At 40.4% G+C, this 18,930-nt stretch overlaps 1 protein-coding gene across 1 annotated transcript in view; it reads left to right on the plus strand.

Moving 5' to 3' along the window:
* pdzd8 (PDZ domain containing 8) overlaps window positions 1-17,369 on the plus strand; it is a 55,627-nt gene extending 38,258 nt beyond the window's left edge. Inside the window, exons 4-5 of the mRNA XM_084075360.1 lie at window positions 10,279-10,441; window positions 12,396-17,369. Coding sequence (XP_083931486.1) covers window positions 10,279-10,441; window positions 12,396-14,755 — 2,523 coding nt within the window. The 3' untranslated portion in view covers window positions 14,756-17,369. The remainder of the gene's footprint in view (window positions 1-10,278; window positions 10,442-12,395) is intronic.
* The last annotated feature ends 1,561 nt before the right edge of the window (window positions 17,370-18,930 follow it).

Genomic DNA, 18,930 nt, shown 5'->3' on the forward strand with positions numbered 1-18,930 from the left:
TGTCTAAAAAGAGCTGCATGAATTTTCCCAAGTAGTATTTCTGTTATTCTTGATATCATACCGCTCGTCATGTAATAATGTTGTGAACCACTACGTCCTGCCTGTCTTATCCGTCTCTGCTCATGGACAGCAGTTAACCATAGAGCTCCGACACAGGGAAGCACGTCTTGTGCTTTATATTTGTGGTTTATATAAAGAAGAACATAACCGAGAATAAGCAAGTGTTTATTAAGTTGAAATGTCAAGATATCATGGATGTTTACTGCTAGGTGGTCCCACACTAACTTTTCCACAACAGAAAATAGTTTGCTTCTCGTCCAATCTGTAATCTAAATACCATAGCCTATATTTTAATTGCGTGCACTGTCGGGGTTTGTTTGGGACACTATTATTTTACCGGTAATGTATGGATTCTAGTGACCTACACACAATCTAACATAAGCTGTGTGTTAACTGATCGCTCTGTATGCCTGTGCTATGACGCACCTACAGACGCACACGAGAACACAACAGTCCACTCCACACGGATAACACGCTCAAACAACAAATATAACACCTCATGCAGTCGCGGTAACATAATTAAATGTCAATAGTTAGTGTACTGTATGCTTCCTGTTAGAGATCTCCCACAGTATTTATAGACTGCAAAGACTGGTTACAGTGTGCTGTGCATAATGGTTGAACTGTATTCATCTTTTGTTCTAATTCAGGGTGGAAAATCAATCACTGCATTGATACATGAGTGGCAGGTCAAAGCTAAATATAGCATCAAGCAGCTAAAAGCTATTTTTTAATAAAGAACATTTTATACTGAAAGTGCTGTGACATCCACAACACTGTGCATGAGGTAGCACTGCAGGGATAAGGGGAGCAGGATCACAGTTTTGAAACAGGTATCATTATTATTTTTGATTTATTTGTGCCATCTAAGATGATGATCTATGCAGGATTATTTTATAGTTTTAGAACCAACCCTTGGCCTTCTTAAGACGGTTGTGGAGTGAAAACGTGCAGAAGCCCAAATTGACTGAGTGGCCAACCTTTTCAGGCCGCACCCCCCCCCCCCCCCAATAATCATATTTAAACTGGGGACCCCCCCACCCTGACAAGCACTTGGAATGTAGGAGTTGATAGTAGGGGGTGCTAAGTGAAAAATCGTTACGCGGCAGATAAAAGCATGAAATTTGATACAGATGTCCCTTGGGTCATCCTAAAACATCCTAGAAGGGGTGCCCAAAAAAGTCTTAAACAGGAAGTGAGTTATGGACAAAATCCAAAATGGCCACCTAAACTGTTGACCGTTGACTCAAAAGACACCAAAAGAATCTCCAAATAGCATAAAATTTGGCACACATGTCCCTTGGGTCATCCTAAGACATCCTAGAAGGGGTGCCCAAAAAAATCTGAAACAGGAAGTGAGTTATTAACCAAATTGAAAATGGCCGCCTAGTGTTGTCGATTGACTCAAAAGACAACTAAAGAATCTCCAAAAAGCATAACATTTGGCACACATGTCCCTTGGGTCATCCTAAGACATCCTAGAAGGGGTGCCCAAAAAAGTCTTCAACAGGAAGTGAGTTATTGACAAAATTGAAAATGGCCGCCTACAGTGTTGTCGATTGGCTCAAAAAGCCTATAGAATCTCCAAAAAGCATACAATTTGGCACATATGTCCCTTGGGTCATCCTAACACATCCTAGAAGGGGTGCTCAAAATAATCTGAAACAGGAAGTGAGTTATTGACTAAATTGAAAATGGCCGCCTACAGTGTGAAAGATGATGCAAGATACCTAAATAATCTCATAAAAGCATGAAATGTGGTACAAATGTCCCTTGGGTGATCTGAACGCATCCTACAAGGGGTGCCCAAAGAGGTTTTAAACAGGAAGTGACCGCCTAAAGCAGTTGACACAAAAGAAAACATAAAGGGACGTCATAAAAGTGTACCATTTGGTACGTACATTGAGTGCTTCTTAATATATCCTAGAAGGGGTTATTTATTTGTTTGTTTGCTTGTTTATTAAACTTTTTAGGAAGGGACCATGTTGAAGAAATTCTAAATGGCTGTTTAAACAGTTGACCACGGCAGTCTGCATATTATGCAGACTCAATACGACAGGTTATGCAGTGCATAACCTGCCGTATTTTGTAGTCTACCTTCTGTTTTCATTTCTACATCATCTTATTTATTTTACTTTCTGCATTATTTTTTTTATTTTACTCTTTGAATCTTCTTTATTTATCTAACTCTCTGCATATTCTTATTTATTTTACTCTGCATCTTATCTTACTCTGCATATTCTTATTTTACTCTCTGCATCTTATTTATTTTGAACTCTACATCTTCTTGCTGGTTTTACACTCTATCTTCTCATGTATTTTCTTCTTGATCATTGCTGTTTTTTTGTGATTAGTGTTTAGTAACTACATGTATTCATGTGTGCCATTTCGCAATTACCAGCACATTGGCATAATGCTCTGCAAGGTAACCCAGCATCCCGGCATCTACACTTTCTCGAACAGAAGGGCTCAGGCTTTGCAGTCACACTTGAGTTCTCTACAAACTCTGGCAAGAGTGTCCATAAAGGTGTCCACGAATCAGCGACTTTAATCCATCCATATTTGTCAGGAGATGGTAGAGATTGCATAGCTTTCAGGCTTCTGGACCAAATGCCAGATTGGCAAACTGCTCGATTTGAATGTTGTAGCAGTGCAGCCCGTGGGGGAGGACTGTTTTCCATTGAGAGACCATTAAAACTTTTTTTAGCACCCCTTAAGATGCATTCAGATCACCCAAGGGACATTTGTACCAAATGTCATGCTTTTATGAGATAATTTTTTGAGATGATGATGCAAAAGTGTCTTTTGCATCATCTGTCAACACTGTACACGGCCATTTTCAATTTAGTCAATAACTCACTTCCTGTTTCAGATCATTTCAGGCACCCCTTCTAGGATGTTTTGGATGACCCAAGGGACATGTATGCCAAATTGTATGCTTTTATGAGATTCTTTAGTTGTCTGTTGAGTCAATCGACAACACTGTAGGCGGTCATTTTCAATTTTGTCAATAACTCACTTCCTGTTTAAGATTTTTTTGGGCACCCCTTCTGGGATTTCTTGGGATGACCCAAGGGACATGTATGCCAAATTGTATGCTTTTATGAGATTCTTTAGTTGTCTTTTGAGTCAATCGATAACACTGTAGGCGGTCATTTTAAAATTTGTCAATAACTCACTTCCTGTTTAAGATTTTTTTGGGCACCCCTTCTAGGATGTCTTAGGATGACCAAAGGGACATGTGTGCCAAATTGTATGCTTATATGAGATTCTTTAGTTGTCTTTTGAGTCAATCGACAGCACTAGGCGGCCATTTTCAATTTCGTCAATAACTCACTTCCTGTTTCAGATTCCTTTGGGCACCCCTTCTAGGATGTCTTAGGATGACCCAAGGGACATATGTGCCAAATTTTATGCTTTTTGGAGATTCTTTTGGTGTCTTTTGAGTCAACGGTCAACAGTTTAGGTGGCCATTTTGAATTTTGTCCTTAACTCACTTCCTGTTTAAGATTTTTTTGGGCACCCCTTCTAGGATGTTTTAGGATGACCCAAGGGACATCTGTATCAAATTTCATGCTTTTATCCGCCGCGTAACGATTTGGCCATTTTTTGTGGTTAGCACCCCCTACTATGAGGCATTACATTTAGTTTGACTCGGTTCCACAGATAAATATTGTGAAAATATCCGATCTACAAGCTCACAACGCCTCGCAAGCTTTTTCATGTTTTTTCATTTTCCCCCCTCTTTCTTATATTATTTGACAATTTGGCCAGTTTGACCAGTTTTTATATAGTATAGTTTGTTGATTACTTTTGATGCAGCAATGGTCTTTTTTCTTTTCTTTCTTTCTTTTTTTTTTTAGCTATTAAAAAATATTAAAAAGCCCCCCCCCCCCCCCCCCCAGCCCCCCCAAATAAATCATGTGGGGACCCGATCCACAGGTTGAGAACCATTGGCTTCCATCACTGTCAAAAGACAGCATCCATTTACCTGCTTTGCCTTCATCATTGGCCAGACTCAGGCCCACGCTGCCCCCTGTGGCTTACCCTTCGTCTTGGCCATAATTGCTCTTTAGTCGGCGCTCAGCCTTGCAAATCATTCGTAATTGCTGCACAGTGGTGCTGTTTTTGTGTGTGACAGGATTCATCTTTTCCACCACTCTGCTGTGTCTTGCCTTTTTTGTTGTTGTTTGAATGATGTGGAATCTCGTGGACGTACCATAATGCCTCTTTGTGTTGTATTGTTGCCTGTTAGATCAGTGGGCATCAATAATAACCTAGGTGGACAAAGGGATTTTATTCAGTTTCTACAGTGAGAGTAATTCATATACCTACCCTTTGTGCAGTCTTCAGCCCAGTAATAACATGACTTGAGCTCTATGTAGAATTACTTTGAAATTGTAATTTGATTGGCCAATGGCCTGTAACATCATTCTACTCAGTTTGAATTATTTCTTAACCACTTAAACACTATATACTTTGTTGTACGTCAAATAGACACAGTACCATAGAGGTAACACTTGCTATGCATCCCCTGTTGATAATGCATTATATAAGCATCCTTATAATAAGGCATTATAATCTGCTTATAGCACTGTATAATTATAGTTCTAACAACTCATAAATACTCATAATAGTTAATAACAATAATCATGACACATTTATAAAGCATTATAATGACTATATCAGGTCAATTATAAGTGCAATATAATCTGCTTATAACACTGTATAATTACAGGTATAAGCAAGTATAAGTACTCATAATGCAATCATAACACATTATAAAGCCTCTTATAATGACTCATAAGGTAAAGTATCATAATCCTCCTATAATTCCACAAAGCTCTGTCCCGGTGGAAGGTGGTGAGGCCAAAAACTCTTCTGCCCGGTTCTCCTCAGTGGCTGGAGCACTTGATCTGCACACAGCCATTGACCATTACCATGTGCACGGAACGGCGAAGCCCGTTTTTTGATTTCACCAAATCTCAGCTGTTTATTAGCGTTTCTGTGTAAAAGAATGTCGCCATGGTTACGGCTGCCCAGCGAGCTATGGGACGAACTGCCTCCCGGGGTTGCCAGATCATGTGCACATATCCCCCCACGGGTATGGACTAGTACTTCATAATTACAAGTCACTCACAGACTTTTTGCCAGGATCATGGAGTATTATAATGATCATACTTGTAATACACTATAAAGATTTTATAATGCATTAAAATCACTGTTATAAGGCAATATAGTACAATCATAAGATGGTATAAGTGGTCATTGGGTGCTTTAATAAAAGTACAATAAATGGCATGCAAGAACAACACACAAAGTATCTGCCTACACCTTCAGGAATGTAATTACTTTACTTAAAGCACCCAATGACCATTGATATATTAAAATGCATTATAATAGTGATTATAATACATTACAAGATTATTATGTCTTACAACTATGATAATAATAATAATAATAATAATACACTATGATCCTTGCCCCCCACATGTCTGTGAGTGTCCATCATCAGCGTAAATCATTATAGAATGCTTTATAATGTGTTGTGATTATGGTTAGAACGCACTGAGTATTTATGAGTTCTTATAACTATAATTATACAGTGTTATATGCTTATAATGCATTATACACATGGGATACATGGCAAGTGTTATCCATGTGGTTATCCCATTAAACCGGGGAAAGCATCTGTGTCATTTTAGCGTTGGCTGTTCAAAGAGAGCAGACATACAAGTTCACAGCGCGACATTTCGTGCCACGCAGCAAGCTTGTACATCTGTCAATTTTTTAAACATCTTTGAAAAATCTTGAAAGTGTGAGAACCACTGATGTAGAAGGCATTTGTAGAATTGGCCTCAGGTCTTAAACCCATTCAATCCGGGAAAGCATCCGTGTCATTTTAGATTTTTAGTTATAGCCAATAACCATTATTTTCGCGCTATGAGCTTGTAGATCTGCTATTTTTTGAATAGCCAAAGTATGAAATATGGATAAAGTGGTTACACAGATGTGGTCCCGGTTTCAATGGGTTAAAATGGTAAATGTTGCGCCATCTTAACCCATTGAGACCTGAAGCCGATTCTACATGTCTCCTAAATCTCAACAGTATTCTGAAAAACGTATGTTTCTATATCAGTGGTTCTCAAACTTTTTCATGTCAAGGACCCCCAAAATTATATGTATTTGGCCGTGGACCCCCATCAAAATATTTTGTTCCAGGGACCCCCAGAAGAAAAGATTTGAGTTGAAAATGTTTGCTTTAAAAATATATATATTCAAAGATTTGCACACACTTTCACGAATTTTCAAAAATAGCAGATCTACAAGCTCGTAGCGCGGCACTCGGTGCCGCGCTATGAGCTTGTAGATCTGCTATTTTTGAATAGCCCAAAGTGTAAAATAATGCTTTTTTAGCTCAAATCTAAAAATTAGACAGTTCCAGGTCTTTTGACGCTGTCATTGTTTTTTTCCCCCCATCCTTGTTGCTCGGTGTTCAGATTGTAAAGTGTATCTCTGCTGTAGAGCTTCATCTTGTTTGTAACTGACCACTGCATCCTCCATAGCACAGGGTGGATTGAAGTGGACCTCGCCGCTTTCAAACGCAGCCGTTCTCAGATAAAAGGCCCCCAGATTTAGATCACACACCGCATCTCTCCTCCAACACAAAGAGGATATTTACCCCTTTGTAATGGAAGTGCCCCCCCCCCCCCCACACACACACACACACCCTTAATTTTATTCTTGTATGCTTAGCCTCATATTGAACTAGACTAGGGTGAATGAACATATTATGGTTTTGGTTGTTATTGTCGTATTTTTCTACCGTAAAAATACATTGTAAACATGCATTAGCTTAGATACATTTGTTTGTTTTCGCCTACTCTTTTAGTCTTTAACCCTTTAAGACCTGTGACTGATTCTACAAATGCCTTCTAAATAAGTAGTTCTCAAGCTTTTTCTTGGCCAAGGACCCCCAAACACTTTCAAGATTTTTCAAAAATGTTCAAAAAATAGCAGATGTACAAGTTTGCACCGCGGCACAAAGTGACACGCTGTGAGCTTGTATATCTGCTATTTTTGAACAGCCAACGCAAAAAAAACATCTAAAACGTCGCCAGTGTTGGGCAATATTACTCCGGAGAATAATGTGTTACTTATTACATATTACTCCTCTAAAAAGGAGCCAAAAAGGCTATAAAATAAAGCAGCAATCTCTCTTGACCTTTTTAAAAGGAATGTTTTCAAAAGGCAGTACAAATTTTTATACCAAATGAGTAATATGGTATAATATTACTGTTTTGGAAGAGTAATACCTTACACTACTCGTTACTGGGTAAAATAATAATATTACAGTAATATATTGAAATAACTCGTTACTGCCCAACACTAAACGACACAGATGCTTTCCCGGTTTTAATGTTTTTTTATAAACGACAGCCTTATATGCAGACAGCACTCTCAGACAGAGTATCTCTACCTGCGCACGATGTAATTGGCAGTGTGTGTGTGACGCTATACTGATTGTTGTAAACCTGAACAGTACTTGAGCCTCCGCTGCCTGCCTGCCCACCACCACCTGTTGCCTCTTCAATGTTGTTATGGTCTTCTGGGAGGGGGCTGCAAGACGGTGAGATCAGGTTAGCCTGGAGCCACAACACCAGTGTTAAATGAATAAGTCAACTCACAGATGAAAGGGCAGGCAGGGGGGCCCTGAGCTAGAGAAAAGGCAATGTTCTTTAACGTCGTGCAGCTAGTTATATCGAACGGTCTATAAAGCGCTTGTACAGTTATTCATGAACAAATATTTATTTCATACTGCAAATTTGCTTTAAGCTGGTGTCATCGGTGCACAAGCATGTTGTAGAAGCTGTATTTATTTTGCAAGTCTGAAGCATTTTTGATTATTATTGCACAATGGAGGAATCAATTCACAGTCGAGCTGGATTCTTTAATTTCCCTCCAACTTCAAAACCCACTACTTTTTTTTATTATCAAAACGTATCAAGGCCATCCCTCAGCTTCAAAGTGATTCAGCCCCTCCCCTACTTGCCAGCTTGTATAGATCATCTGGTTATTCATGGCCACCCCCCCTAACTCGATCACTGCCTTCGCCCAGAACCATAACAAATGACAGCAGGGGAAATTACAGTCGTTCGTCTCAGTCTCCCCACATCTTTTCAATCTCTTTTCTTTTCTCCGGGTCTGGGACACCTATCTTGCTTTTCTCTATGTCACTCTCTCTTTGCTCTCCGTCATCCCTTCTTCCGTCAAAAACACAGGTTTTCAAGGTGGGAGTGTGGCCGCCTGAGGGGCCAATTAGGAATTAATTAAATGAATAACATTATTGTGCCAGGCATCCTTATTTTGGGCATAATAATTATAATAGTATATATAGTAATTATTCTCAAAACCTTAGAATATTCTCAAATTGTTTCAAACGTTTTAAAAAATAGCTGATCTCCATCTCCAAGCTCACAACATGTTGCGATGCGACACTTTGTGCTATTTTCCCTATTTTGCTATTTCCAGGTTTTTCTAAAAGCAATTTCGCAATGGGGGGCTGCCCCTGGTCCAAAATGCCATCAAGGCATGATTTTTTGTTATTACATCATCGCCTGATCACAATTATTTGAGTTAATCACAATTTATTTTTGTATAATCGTCATAATCTTTACAATGTTACATATAGCTGGGAGAAGAGAAACCATGTTTCAAATATAGTGGAAATAGCAGATCTACAAGCTCAAAACGCGTCACGATGTGAAGGGTTTTGAGCTTGTAGATCTGCTATTTCCACTATTCATGTTTAGTTTAATAAAGTTAAAGTTATTCAATTATGTAAGTTATTTGTCATTATCTGCCCTGTGGACCGTTTTGTTTACAAAGCCTGAACAGAAATATATGTATTTTTTTTATATTGTAAACAGAACTAAAGAAACGTAATTCAATTATTTGAGTGAAAATGTATCGTCAAGAAAAATGTCATAATCGTGACAGCCCTAATTGTTGGTACAGTGTTGATAGTCATCACACGATGGCCGACTCACACATCTCACCGCTGTGATTACGCACAACCTGCTGGATATTAAGCAGGGCACCTCTGCGTCATGCCAGGTGCATCGTGGGATACGTGACTTGAGCCCAGTGCTCTGTGACAGTTATCCCATTAAAACCGAGAAAGCATCTGTGCCATTTTAGATTTTAACCACTTTAACCATTATTTTATACTTTGGCTTTTCAAAAATAGCAGATATACACGCTCATAGCGCGTCACTTCGTGCCACGCTATGAGCGTGTAGATCTGCTTTTCTTTTTGCAAATCTTTGAATACATATATATTTAAAAAAAAAATGTTTTAACACAAATCTTTGCTTCATGGAGGTCCCTGGAACAAAATATTTTCATATGGGGGTCTGCGGCCAAATACATACAATTTTGGGGGTCCTTTACATTAAAAAGTTTGGGAACCACTGACATAGAAACATATGTTTTTCAGAAAACTGTTAGCATTTAGAAGACATTTGTCGAATCGGCCTCAGATCTTAATGGGTTATTGAAGCAGCTGGTAACCTCCAGGGTTGGAAAATTGGACTGTAATTGCAGACCTCCCTTTTCCCATAGAATGAAGCCTAATATATACTTTGTCACTCAGCTTAAATAACTGATTTTCAAGCTGACAAAAATGTTTGTTTCAGGTGAGTGACAAGGTTGTGCAACAAAGTATAAATTTGGCTTTAGCGCTCATTGCATTGGTCTTAGTAACCCTCCCGAGTGCGGAGGCTGACGCCAGTCAGTTTTCTCAGTTTACCTTTTTTTCCCCCCCATCTGTCCCCACACTTTGCTGTGATTTACAACTTTTATTAACCACATGAACCCAAGTGTCTGTGAACTTGGAAGAACGGCTAATTTTGCAATTTTTCGTACAAAAAAAAAAAGTTCTGTGAGCTTGGAGATCTGCTATTTGATGTACAGTAAAGTATATACTGTAGGGTTTAAGTGGTTAAATATCAGCATGTTCATCAGTAGTGGTATTTGTCATGCCGCAGCTGATGCTGTTGTTTGGCAGTTTCATCAATGCACATCTTTTATTGAGTTCTTTCTGACAGATAACAGCTGACTAACAAATGTTTTGTATTACATGTGAATTGGATGTTTTTTTTAAATGTGTGTCTGTGTGTGCGTGTGTGCGTGCATGTTTGTCTGTCTGTCTTCCAGACTGAAGTAATTAAGGGGCCATGTGGGAGTGTGGGGATGACATTCAGACATGTCCCTGCCAGTGAGGGGGACGCGGTTCACGTCAGCATAGAGACAGTCACCCCCAACTCCTCTGCTGCCCTGGCAGATCTACAGAGAGGTGATCGCCTCATCGCCATTGGAGGTGAGAGATGCGTCATGTCATGCAGGGTATACCAGAAAACTAGAGGGAATTTCAAAGTGTATAAATGAAGCAAGTCATCAAAAAAGCTACTAATGGTTCCATGGGTATTTCTTTTATTTGAATAAAATAATACATTTTAAAAATTGCTGATCTACAACTTAAGCTCACATGGTGTGTTCCCGGGTTTCTGAGCGTTGTGAGGCTATTTTTGTGTGAAACCGTTTGGTAGGCAAAATAGTGCGAAGTAGTTAATGAGACCATTTGATCTAATTTATTTGAATTTCTTAACGTAATCATTGATGTATGTATTTTTATTAAAAACACACTTCTTGATTGTTCATTTAATTGAAAAAGTAATTGATTGAATATCGCTAAGAAAAAAATTACAGCAAATGTTAGGCCTAGCCTACTTCCCTGACTACATACTCACTAATATAAAGATGAATAGGTGACAAAAGGATTATTGTATGGTCTAAAATAAGCTAGTTTAAATGCTTTATTGATGTATTTAGTTCAAATGAGAAACAATTATTTGATGGGGGAAAAAATATGTAGAGAGATCCGTAACCATAAGTCGTCATGCTCCCATTATACTTAATACTAGAGACTTAATACATACAGTACATTTCTCAGATATAGTAATATTTGATCAAATGAATGCCGATTAACATATAGAAGTGAATTTTCGGATAAATTACAATAATGAAACGCCAATAAAGCAGTCATCCTGGGAGCATTTATAGAAATATCCTCTCGATTGAAAACAAACACAAATTAAAAAAGAAAAATAACTTCAAGAGAAAATAAACATGTTGGAGACGAACACGAAAAGACATCCAATAAAGAAATCCTCTTGGAACTGAAAATAACTAGACAGAGACTAGATGCACTTTTTTAACTTAACAGGCTGAAGGCTGAAGGAGCTATACTGGCCCAAACCAGTAAAGTGTTTGCAAAGATAATATACCCAAAATATAAGGAATCTTTGACATCACTGAAAGATATAGCGGAAGCTTTTGTTTTATCATAGGGTATTTATTTATATGCAGACTCAGACACCACTTTAGTAAAGAATCAAATCAGAGACTTCTTTTCTAAAATACATTTACATCACTAACAGAGGAAGAGGCACTTGATATGATAAAACCAGTAACACAGCAGAAAGTTTTGAAAACCATCATATCTCGAATAATTACGATTAGGCGATTATGTAATAATTGTGACTACGTATTTCGGCTCCTATGATTCCAGCCATAATAGCCAAATATGAAATATCTTCAGGATTATGTTGGAGGGGCTGTTTTCACCAAAGAGACCTCTCACATACAGTATATCATGGTCCTGTCCAAATCTGCAGGGGTACTGGGAGGATGTTATAAAGAAACAGAACACATTTTTGTTACAAAATGTAGTTTTGATGCCTAAAATGAATCTCTTTAGGAAATCAAATGGTGATTTAAAAAAAAAAAGATCTATTCAGGAACCTATTTTCAATAGCCCAAAAAAACCTTGATGGTTACAGCCAAAATCCCCAAACATAAAACAATGGCAATAAAAAGTGAATGAGGCGTTTGTTATGGAAATGTTCACAGCTAAAGTAACATTTTTAAGAATTGTCATTTTCCGAGGAGCTAAAACATTTTTTTGGTTAGTTTTTTCAGTTTTAATGATCTTGTCTGTATTTCTGTAGCCGAGCCATTGGCACCCAATTAAACAATGTTCACCATATAGCATTTGTATAGCAATTCTTTCTCTTTCAAATATGCAAGTTGACTGACTGAAATAGATTATATTTTATATACTGTTTTTTACTTGAATGAATGTCATGTGTCATGAAACATGTATAATAAATATACAGTAAGGTAATCAATCAATTGGAGAAAGAATAAATAGAATTGGTAGAGAAATTGTTTTATTTTAAAACTTGCCTCGTATTCTTTCCCTTTCTCGGCAGGTGTTAAAGTGACATCCTCTGTTCAAGTGCCCAAACTACTGAAGCAGGCTGGAGACAGGGTGGTGGTGTTTTATGAGAGACCAGTTCGTCACCAGACCCCTACAGTGGGAAGCCTAGTGGGGACCCTACAGGAGGGACCCGGACAGGTGGAGGAACCCGGCTTCAGTCCTCCCCCAGGAGGCTATGAGGAAGACCCTGCCCCCATCACCACCCTGTCAGATATATCTGACGGCAAAGACATGGACTCTGAGTTTGAAGAGTTGATTGTGGACTCCAAGCCTAGTCACACTAGTGGCCCAAACACTAGCGGCTGTGCCGCTACTGACACCAGGGATGATTTCCTACTGACAGTAAACCAAAGCCCCAAGAGGACTGTGGCCAGCCTGGCCTCCAAGCCCCTTGGCTCCATATCACCCATCCTCAATCGTAAACTCAACCTGGTGGGTCTCCAGTCACCTCTCAAGCCCCAGTCCAAAGACTCACCAAAGCCCTCGCCATACAAGAGCGCTGGTGATCCGGCGGATGCTCCACAACGGCCCACTGTCCCTCCCCCACCCCCTCCCTGTCGCCCCCCGTTGCCCATTAGACCTATGATTAAGTTGACGTCGGCCTCACCTGATAGCAGCCTTCAGGAAGGCACCGACACTGCTAGCACTAGTAATATCCCTTTTTCAAACACTGCGACAAATGCTTCTGAGAAGTCCCCGGAAAAATCTCCAGTCGCTGGAGCCAGCGGGGACCGGGCCAACACTGAAAAGACACCTGTCAGACAGCCTGAGCCAAAGGCAACGATCAAGCCGGCAGAATCATGTGAAGAGCTTCCAAATCCCTCTGCTGTGCCCAGCAGTGGGAAGCTTGACCTGACAAGGGACAGGGCTTTGGAGAGCTCCTGCAGCACACGGGACAGTCTGGATGGCCACTCGCTCTGGGAATCCTCTGAAACCAAGTTCCGCAACAGGACGGCACGCTGGACCAATTCCTATGTGGTGCTTGAGGTGGAAAGCAACCATAAGTACCTTAACGTGGCCCTGTGGTGCAAAGACCCCTTTAAGCTGGGCAGTCTGCTGTGCCTCGGGCACGCCAGTCTCCGACTTGAGCATGTGGCCCTGGAGTGCATGGCCACGTCCTCAGCGGAGTACCAGAGCACCTTTAGGCTGGGGGCTCCGGAGCCCAGAGCTAATGTGAGCCGCACCGCCCTGCGCAGCCTCAGCACCCACAAAGGCTTCAATGAGAAGCTGTGCTATGGAGATGTCACCTTGAATTTCCGTTACCTGGCTGAGGGTGAGCCAGAGCGTCCACCAGGTCTAACAGAAATGGAACGAGAGGGAAGTCTTGATGAGGATCTGAGGGACAGGGACAAGGAGAGGGAGCACGTCTCTTCGGCGACACGCGATGACTTGGCCTATAACTCCATGCAGCTGGTGGAGGTGCGCCACAATTTCCAGGACACCCAGTTCCAGAACCCCACATGGTGCGAGTACTGCAAGAAGAAAGTGTGGACCAAGGCAGCCTCCCAGTGCATGGTCTGCGCCTACGTCTGCCACAAGAAGTGCCAGGACAAGTGCCTTGTGGACAATCCCTTCTGTGTGGCGCCCACTGATCGCCGCAGCGCTGACCCAGAGGCCAAGTCCACCATCAACCGGGCCACCACAGGCCTGACGCGCCACATCATCAACACCAGCTCCCGCTTGCTCAACCTGCGGCAGGTGCAAAAGACCCGGCTGGTTGAACAGGTGGCCGACACGGCACCCGGAACGGTGGAGCCCTCACCCAAACACACCCCCAACACTTCGGACAATGAAAGCAGCGATACCGAGACCTATGCCAGCGGCGCCAGCCCGTCCAAGCAGCCCGCTGCTGGCAAACTGATGCGCAAGGAAGGTGGTTTGGATGACAGCGTGTTCATCGCTGTGAAGGAGATCGGCCGCGACCTTTACAGAGGGTTGCCCACAGACGAGCGCTCGCAGAAGCTGGAGCTGATGCTGGACAAGCTGCAGCAGGAGATCGACCAGGAACTGGAGCACAACAACTCCCTCATTGGGGAGGAGAGAGAGGCCGGGGATGCGCGTCGCAAGGCTGTGCTCACAGCTGCCTTGGCCAAGTCTGGGGAGCGTCTCCAGGCCCTCACCCTGCTCATGATCCACTACCGGGCCGGCATCGAGGACCTGGAATCAGTGGAGAGCACCTCGCCCTCGGAGCAACAGGGTTTTAAGGGAAAAGGGGAATCTTTGGAGGAGGAGGAGGAGGAGGCCCTCATGGGGACAGAGGTATACAACAGTGACACGTGCAGCCCTGTGGAGGTGCCGATCCTAGATGACATCACTGAGGAGCAGATCTGTGTGGAAGCGCTGCTGAATTAGGATTAGAGAAGGAAGGAGTAGTTTAGGTTTGGGCTCACAGCAAAGTCAGGTCCAGTTTGTTTTCCATGGTCTGGGGGTTTTTAGTGGTCAATTTTGAATATCAGTAAAATGGGATTCAGTGTTTGGCATTAGTTGTTAATTTAGCTGTATACTTATTAAGTGACATGATTGCATCTTTTCATGGAAAAAAATGTAATGATGCAGAAAATATTTTTCCCCCCAAGACTACATGTGTGCATTTTAATTTTTGGCTGTCTTGAGATAGACAGTTTGATGTATTATGCAACAGGAAGAAACAGAAGTTCCAGAAGATTGCAATTTCATAGCCTTATCTGTTTGAAAGGGACATGTAAAATTTGGAGACGGTATTCTGCCTCCTATAGCATTGTGTGTCAAACCATCAGAGCAATAGTAAGTGCTATGATAATAAAAATGGAAAATTTTAATATTTAAATATTTTCCTTATATTAACAAAAGCTTTCTTTGCAAAGTACCATGAATGCCAGATTCTTTTTCCTACGCCTTGAAAATATTGACTTGTTGGATCGAGTGTGTTACAAAACATTAACAGTTAATTTATAGCACTGTCTTAGCGAATGCACATTTCTATTCTAGAATATGCACATATTCCTATAGCCCACCAATAAAAATGCAAAAATTGTGTAAATGGTCTTTGGGGAAGGAATCATATCATATCACCTTGATATTTGTTTGCTGTGAGTAACAAGCCCACTGCAAGTTGACACAGCATCCATGACATCATGATCTGAATCTAGGACACGGTGTAATGCCTAATTCATACTACACTGCACGGCAGTGTCTTGCCGCTTGCCGACAAGAACAGTTGTTGTCGGCAAACTGTCCTTGTCGGCAAGCAATGCACTTGCGTGATGTTGTATAAATTGAGCTTAAATAACACTGAGAAAACGTGTTCAGATGTCCATAACATTGGGACTTGTGTCATTTTGTCAACATACCTTTCACAAAGTCATACATATCTTTTGCTTTGAGCACTTTTTAACGTGATATATCTAAATTTTAAAAATCAGTCACAACTCTTTACAAAGCTTTTTAGAATTTCAGCAAACTGCAAGGCAAACTAGTGATGGAATAGTAATGGAATGGGTGACCATTTTGTGAATAGAAATCTTAATGAATTGCCTATCACTTTTGATTTAGTTCATTTGTATGTGTTAGGCCAAAACCTTTTGACTATGTATTGTATTGTATAACCAGCCTGAGGTGATGTAGTTTTCATGTTAAAATATTTTTCAGACTTAACTTGTTCTGTCTTTTGGTTCTACCTGTTTTGTTCTTGCCAAATTATGTTTTGTTTGTAACACACCTCACTCAAACCTCTTTAAAACCCCGCTAAGATGTTATCTCTTCACATACGTGTTAGTTTAAGCACGACTCGCTGTGTAAATTTATGAATTGGTACAACAGAGTTGGGGCATAAGGTTGAATGATTTCTATGGTACATTTCTGAGGAAATGTAATTTTACATATTAACAGAAACACAGAGCTCTCTAAGTATCTTTAAACCTGATTTACTCATTTTTGTGTGTGTGCGTGCGCGTGCGTGCAAGAAGGATTAATCATAGTGCTTCAAGCAGGTAGAATGTGATTGTGTGACATTTGCTCTCAAGGGTTATGTTTGAATGTATGTGCTTTGTGTTTTATATATATATATATACAGTATATACACATGTATACAGTAGGTCAACACCTCACCACATTTCCCTGCAGAAATGTAAGCATTAATGTAGCCTGTTACAATGATGCTCTCATAATCAGCCACAGCTCCAAAACTCTGCCCGTTGATCCCTCTTTTACCACTGCAGTTTGCCACTGGAATACATGCCGCGAAAAGGGATGTTGTCTATATTAGCTTATGTGCTTTAATGTAGCTACGGTAACTCCAATCAGCTGAGTCATGGCCCAGGAACAAGCCAATGAGATCTGCTAGATGGATTAGGGGCCTCAGAGGTGACAACAGCGAAGGCACATTTTGTGTTCCTCTCTGTGCAATAGATGTGATGCTCTTGTAGATATTGGCTTACTGGCTGCTAAATTTGTCAATCTCTTCAGTGGTTGTATAATTAAGGTTTTTTTTTTGGTGCAATATATTTTGTAGGAAATGAATCTGATAATCTATAATGGATTACTCTGTGATTGTTCCTCCTGTTTCTTTTTTGTTTGTTTTTGTTTTTGTTTTTTCTGCAGTGTTGAGTCTCTGCTCTCAGCTCAAGCTGAAGTTCTTAGAGGCTATTATTATAGTCATAAGAGGAGTGAATTACTAATACCAGTTGGTTTGTCTTGTCTTTGTTTTATTATAATTACTTTTAAATCTTTAAATGCTTCTTTTACTGCTGCTTCTGCAACTATGTGCTCTTCCTCCAAATTCATAATCGCACGCTTCTGTCCTGTGTCTTTCTTCAGCCATGTTTTATACTGCACTAACAGTGACTGGACACCATGGCCATCAGCAGGCCAAGCTGCTGTTTGATTCTTTTGTGTGGGTGTGAGGGATATTGTATACTGTTCTAACGATGGCTCATGTGATGAAATGATAATTGTACATAGCCTAAATAAACAAGCTCACTTCAAGGTCCCAATTGTTTGGCTGTTTTTTTCCATACCTTTTCTATCATAGATGGGTTAAAATAAGGGTACCTGCCCACCACAGCAGAGTGTAGTTGTTCGAAGCGGGGAGGGTCATCAGTGTCGCTGCATTTACTCCTACGGGCTGGGGCGGCACCTGTCAATGGTAAATATTGAATGGGAGGAGTAGGACAGCAGCGTTATGTCCTCCTGGTGGGGGCTCCTCACTGGCAGGTGAGCCAGTAGCAGTGGCAAGACGTGGGATGAATTATTAAGTTGGAAGACTGTATTTTCTTTAATTTCCTTTTTGTACAGTACATCTCCCTATGATTGTGTTCTACCCCCCAGAATAAGCAACAGGATGCACCTTTGACATACTGTTTTGGAAAGATTCCTTCTGGTCACATTGATGTAGGAAAAATGTCTCTAACCGTCTGGTGGAGATGGTGTATTGTGTGAGCATCTGTGAAGTAATTGGAGCCCAGTGGTGAGATGGACATAGTGATTATAGCATGTCTGCTCCTACATGTGGGATTTAGTGACACATATAGCCTGATTTATACTTCGTTGCATGCTGGTGTCGCGCAACCAAGTAGCCAAAATCAGGCATTTCCGTGTTAAAGGCCATTCCTTTTCTTACACCGTCACAGAGATCCAATCATGTGACGCCAAGAATGTGAACTATTAAAGCATGAGACCTGTACAGTAGAGATCCATACTTTTTTGTTTTTCTTTTTTGACCAGCTGTCGAGTTGTTTGTTTTTGTCCAAGTATTTCATACCATTTCTAGAAGACCATCGAAAATCACATTCTGACATCTTCCCCGGTGCTTTTTCAAAGTATACATTTAATTGAGGACATGGCATCCTCTCTTAGTATTAACATATATTACACAATCAGCACACCTCACAGAAAACCACCAGGTCACCAACCCAGAATATAAAACATCAGTTTTTGTACCAGTTTGTACATTTCTGATAATCTATACACACAAACCAATGACATATATGTCAGAAGGCACACACCAACATGGACACACATACTGTACACACGTTTGTCCATGTCTGCCATATTTTTCAGATATACAAAACAAGAGCAAAAATATATTATTCTCCACAATATATCATCCATAATTGAATAACTTGCAAAATAAAATTATCTTAAAATTTGACAAAATTAGCTGAAAGATTTTCAGATATTCAGAGGTGAATTTTGAATAGTAAACCCCCATTTGCAAGAAACATGTACCAACTAAAGCTACCAAAGCTACAAAGCTGTGGGTAGAGTGGTTAAGCTACAATTTTGTGGATAATTGTGTGAATTAATTCATTATGGAAATTGTAGACTAGAAATAATCTTAATCTAATATAGGCCTACATAGAGATGGACTTTTACTCAGGTCCAGTTCTCCCACAGACATGTTTCTGAGATTAGAACAAAATGCTAATTTTGACACTGAACATAATACATTTTAAAATGAGCTTCACTTTAACGTGGCCTGATGTTTGATTACGCAATAAATTCATAATATGTAATCGGTCAAATACAGAATAAAAAAATATTTGCATGAC

This window comes from Gymnoscopelus microlampas, assembly GCF_963454915.1.
Source record: "Gymnoscopelus microlampas genome assembly, chromosome: 13".
Lineage (NCBI taxonomy): Eukaryota > Metazoa > Chordata > Actinopteri > Myctophiformes > Myctophidae > Gymnoscopelus > Gymnoscopelus microlampas.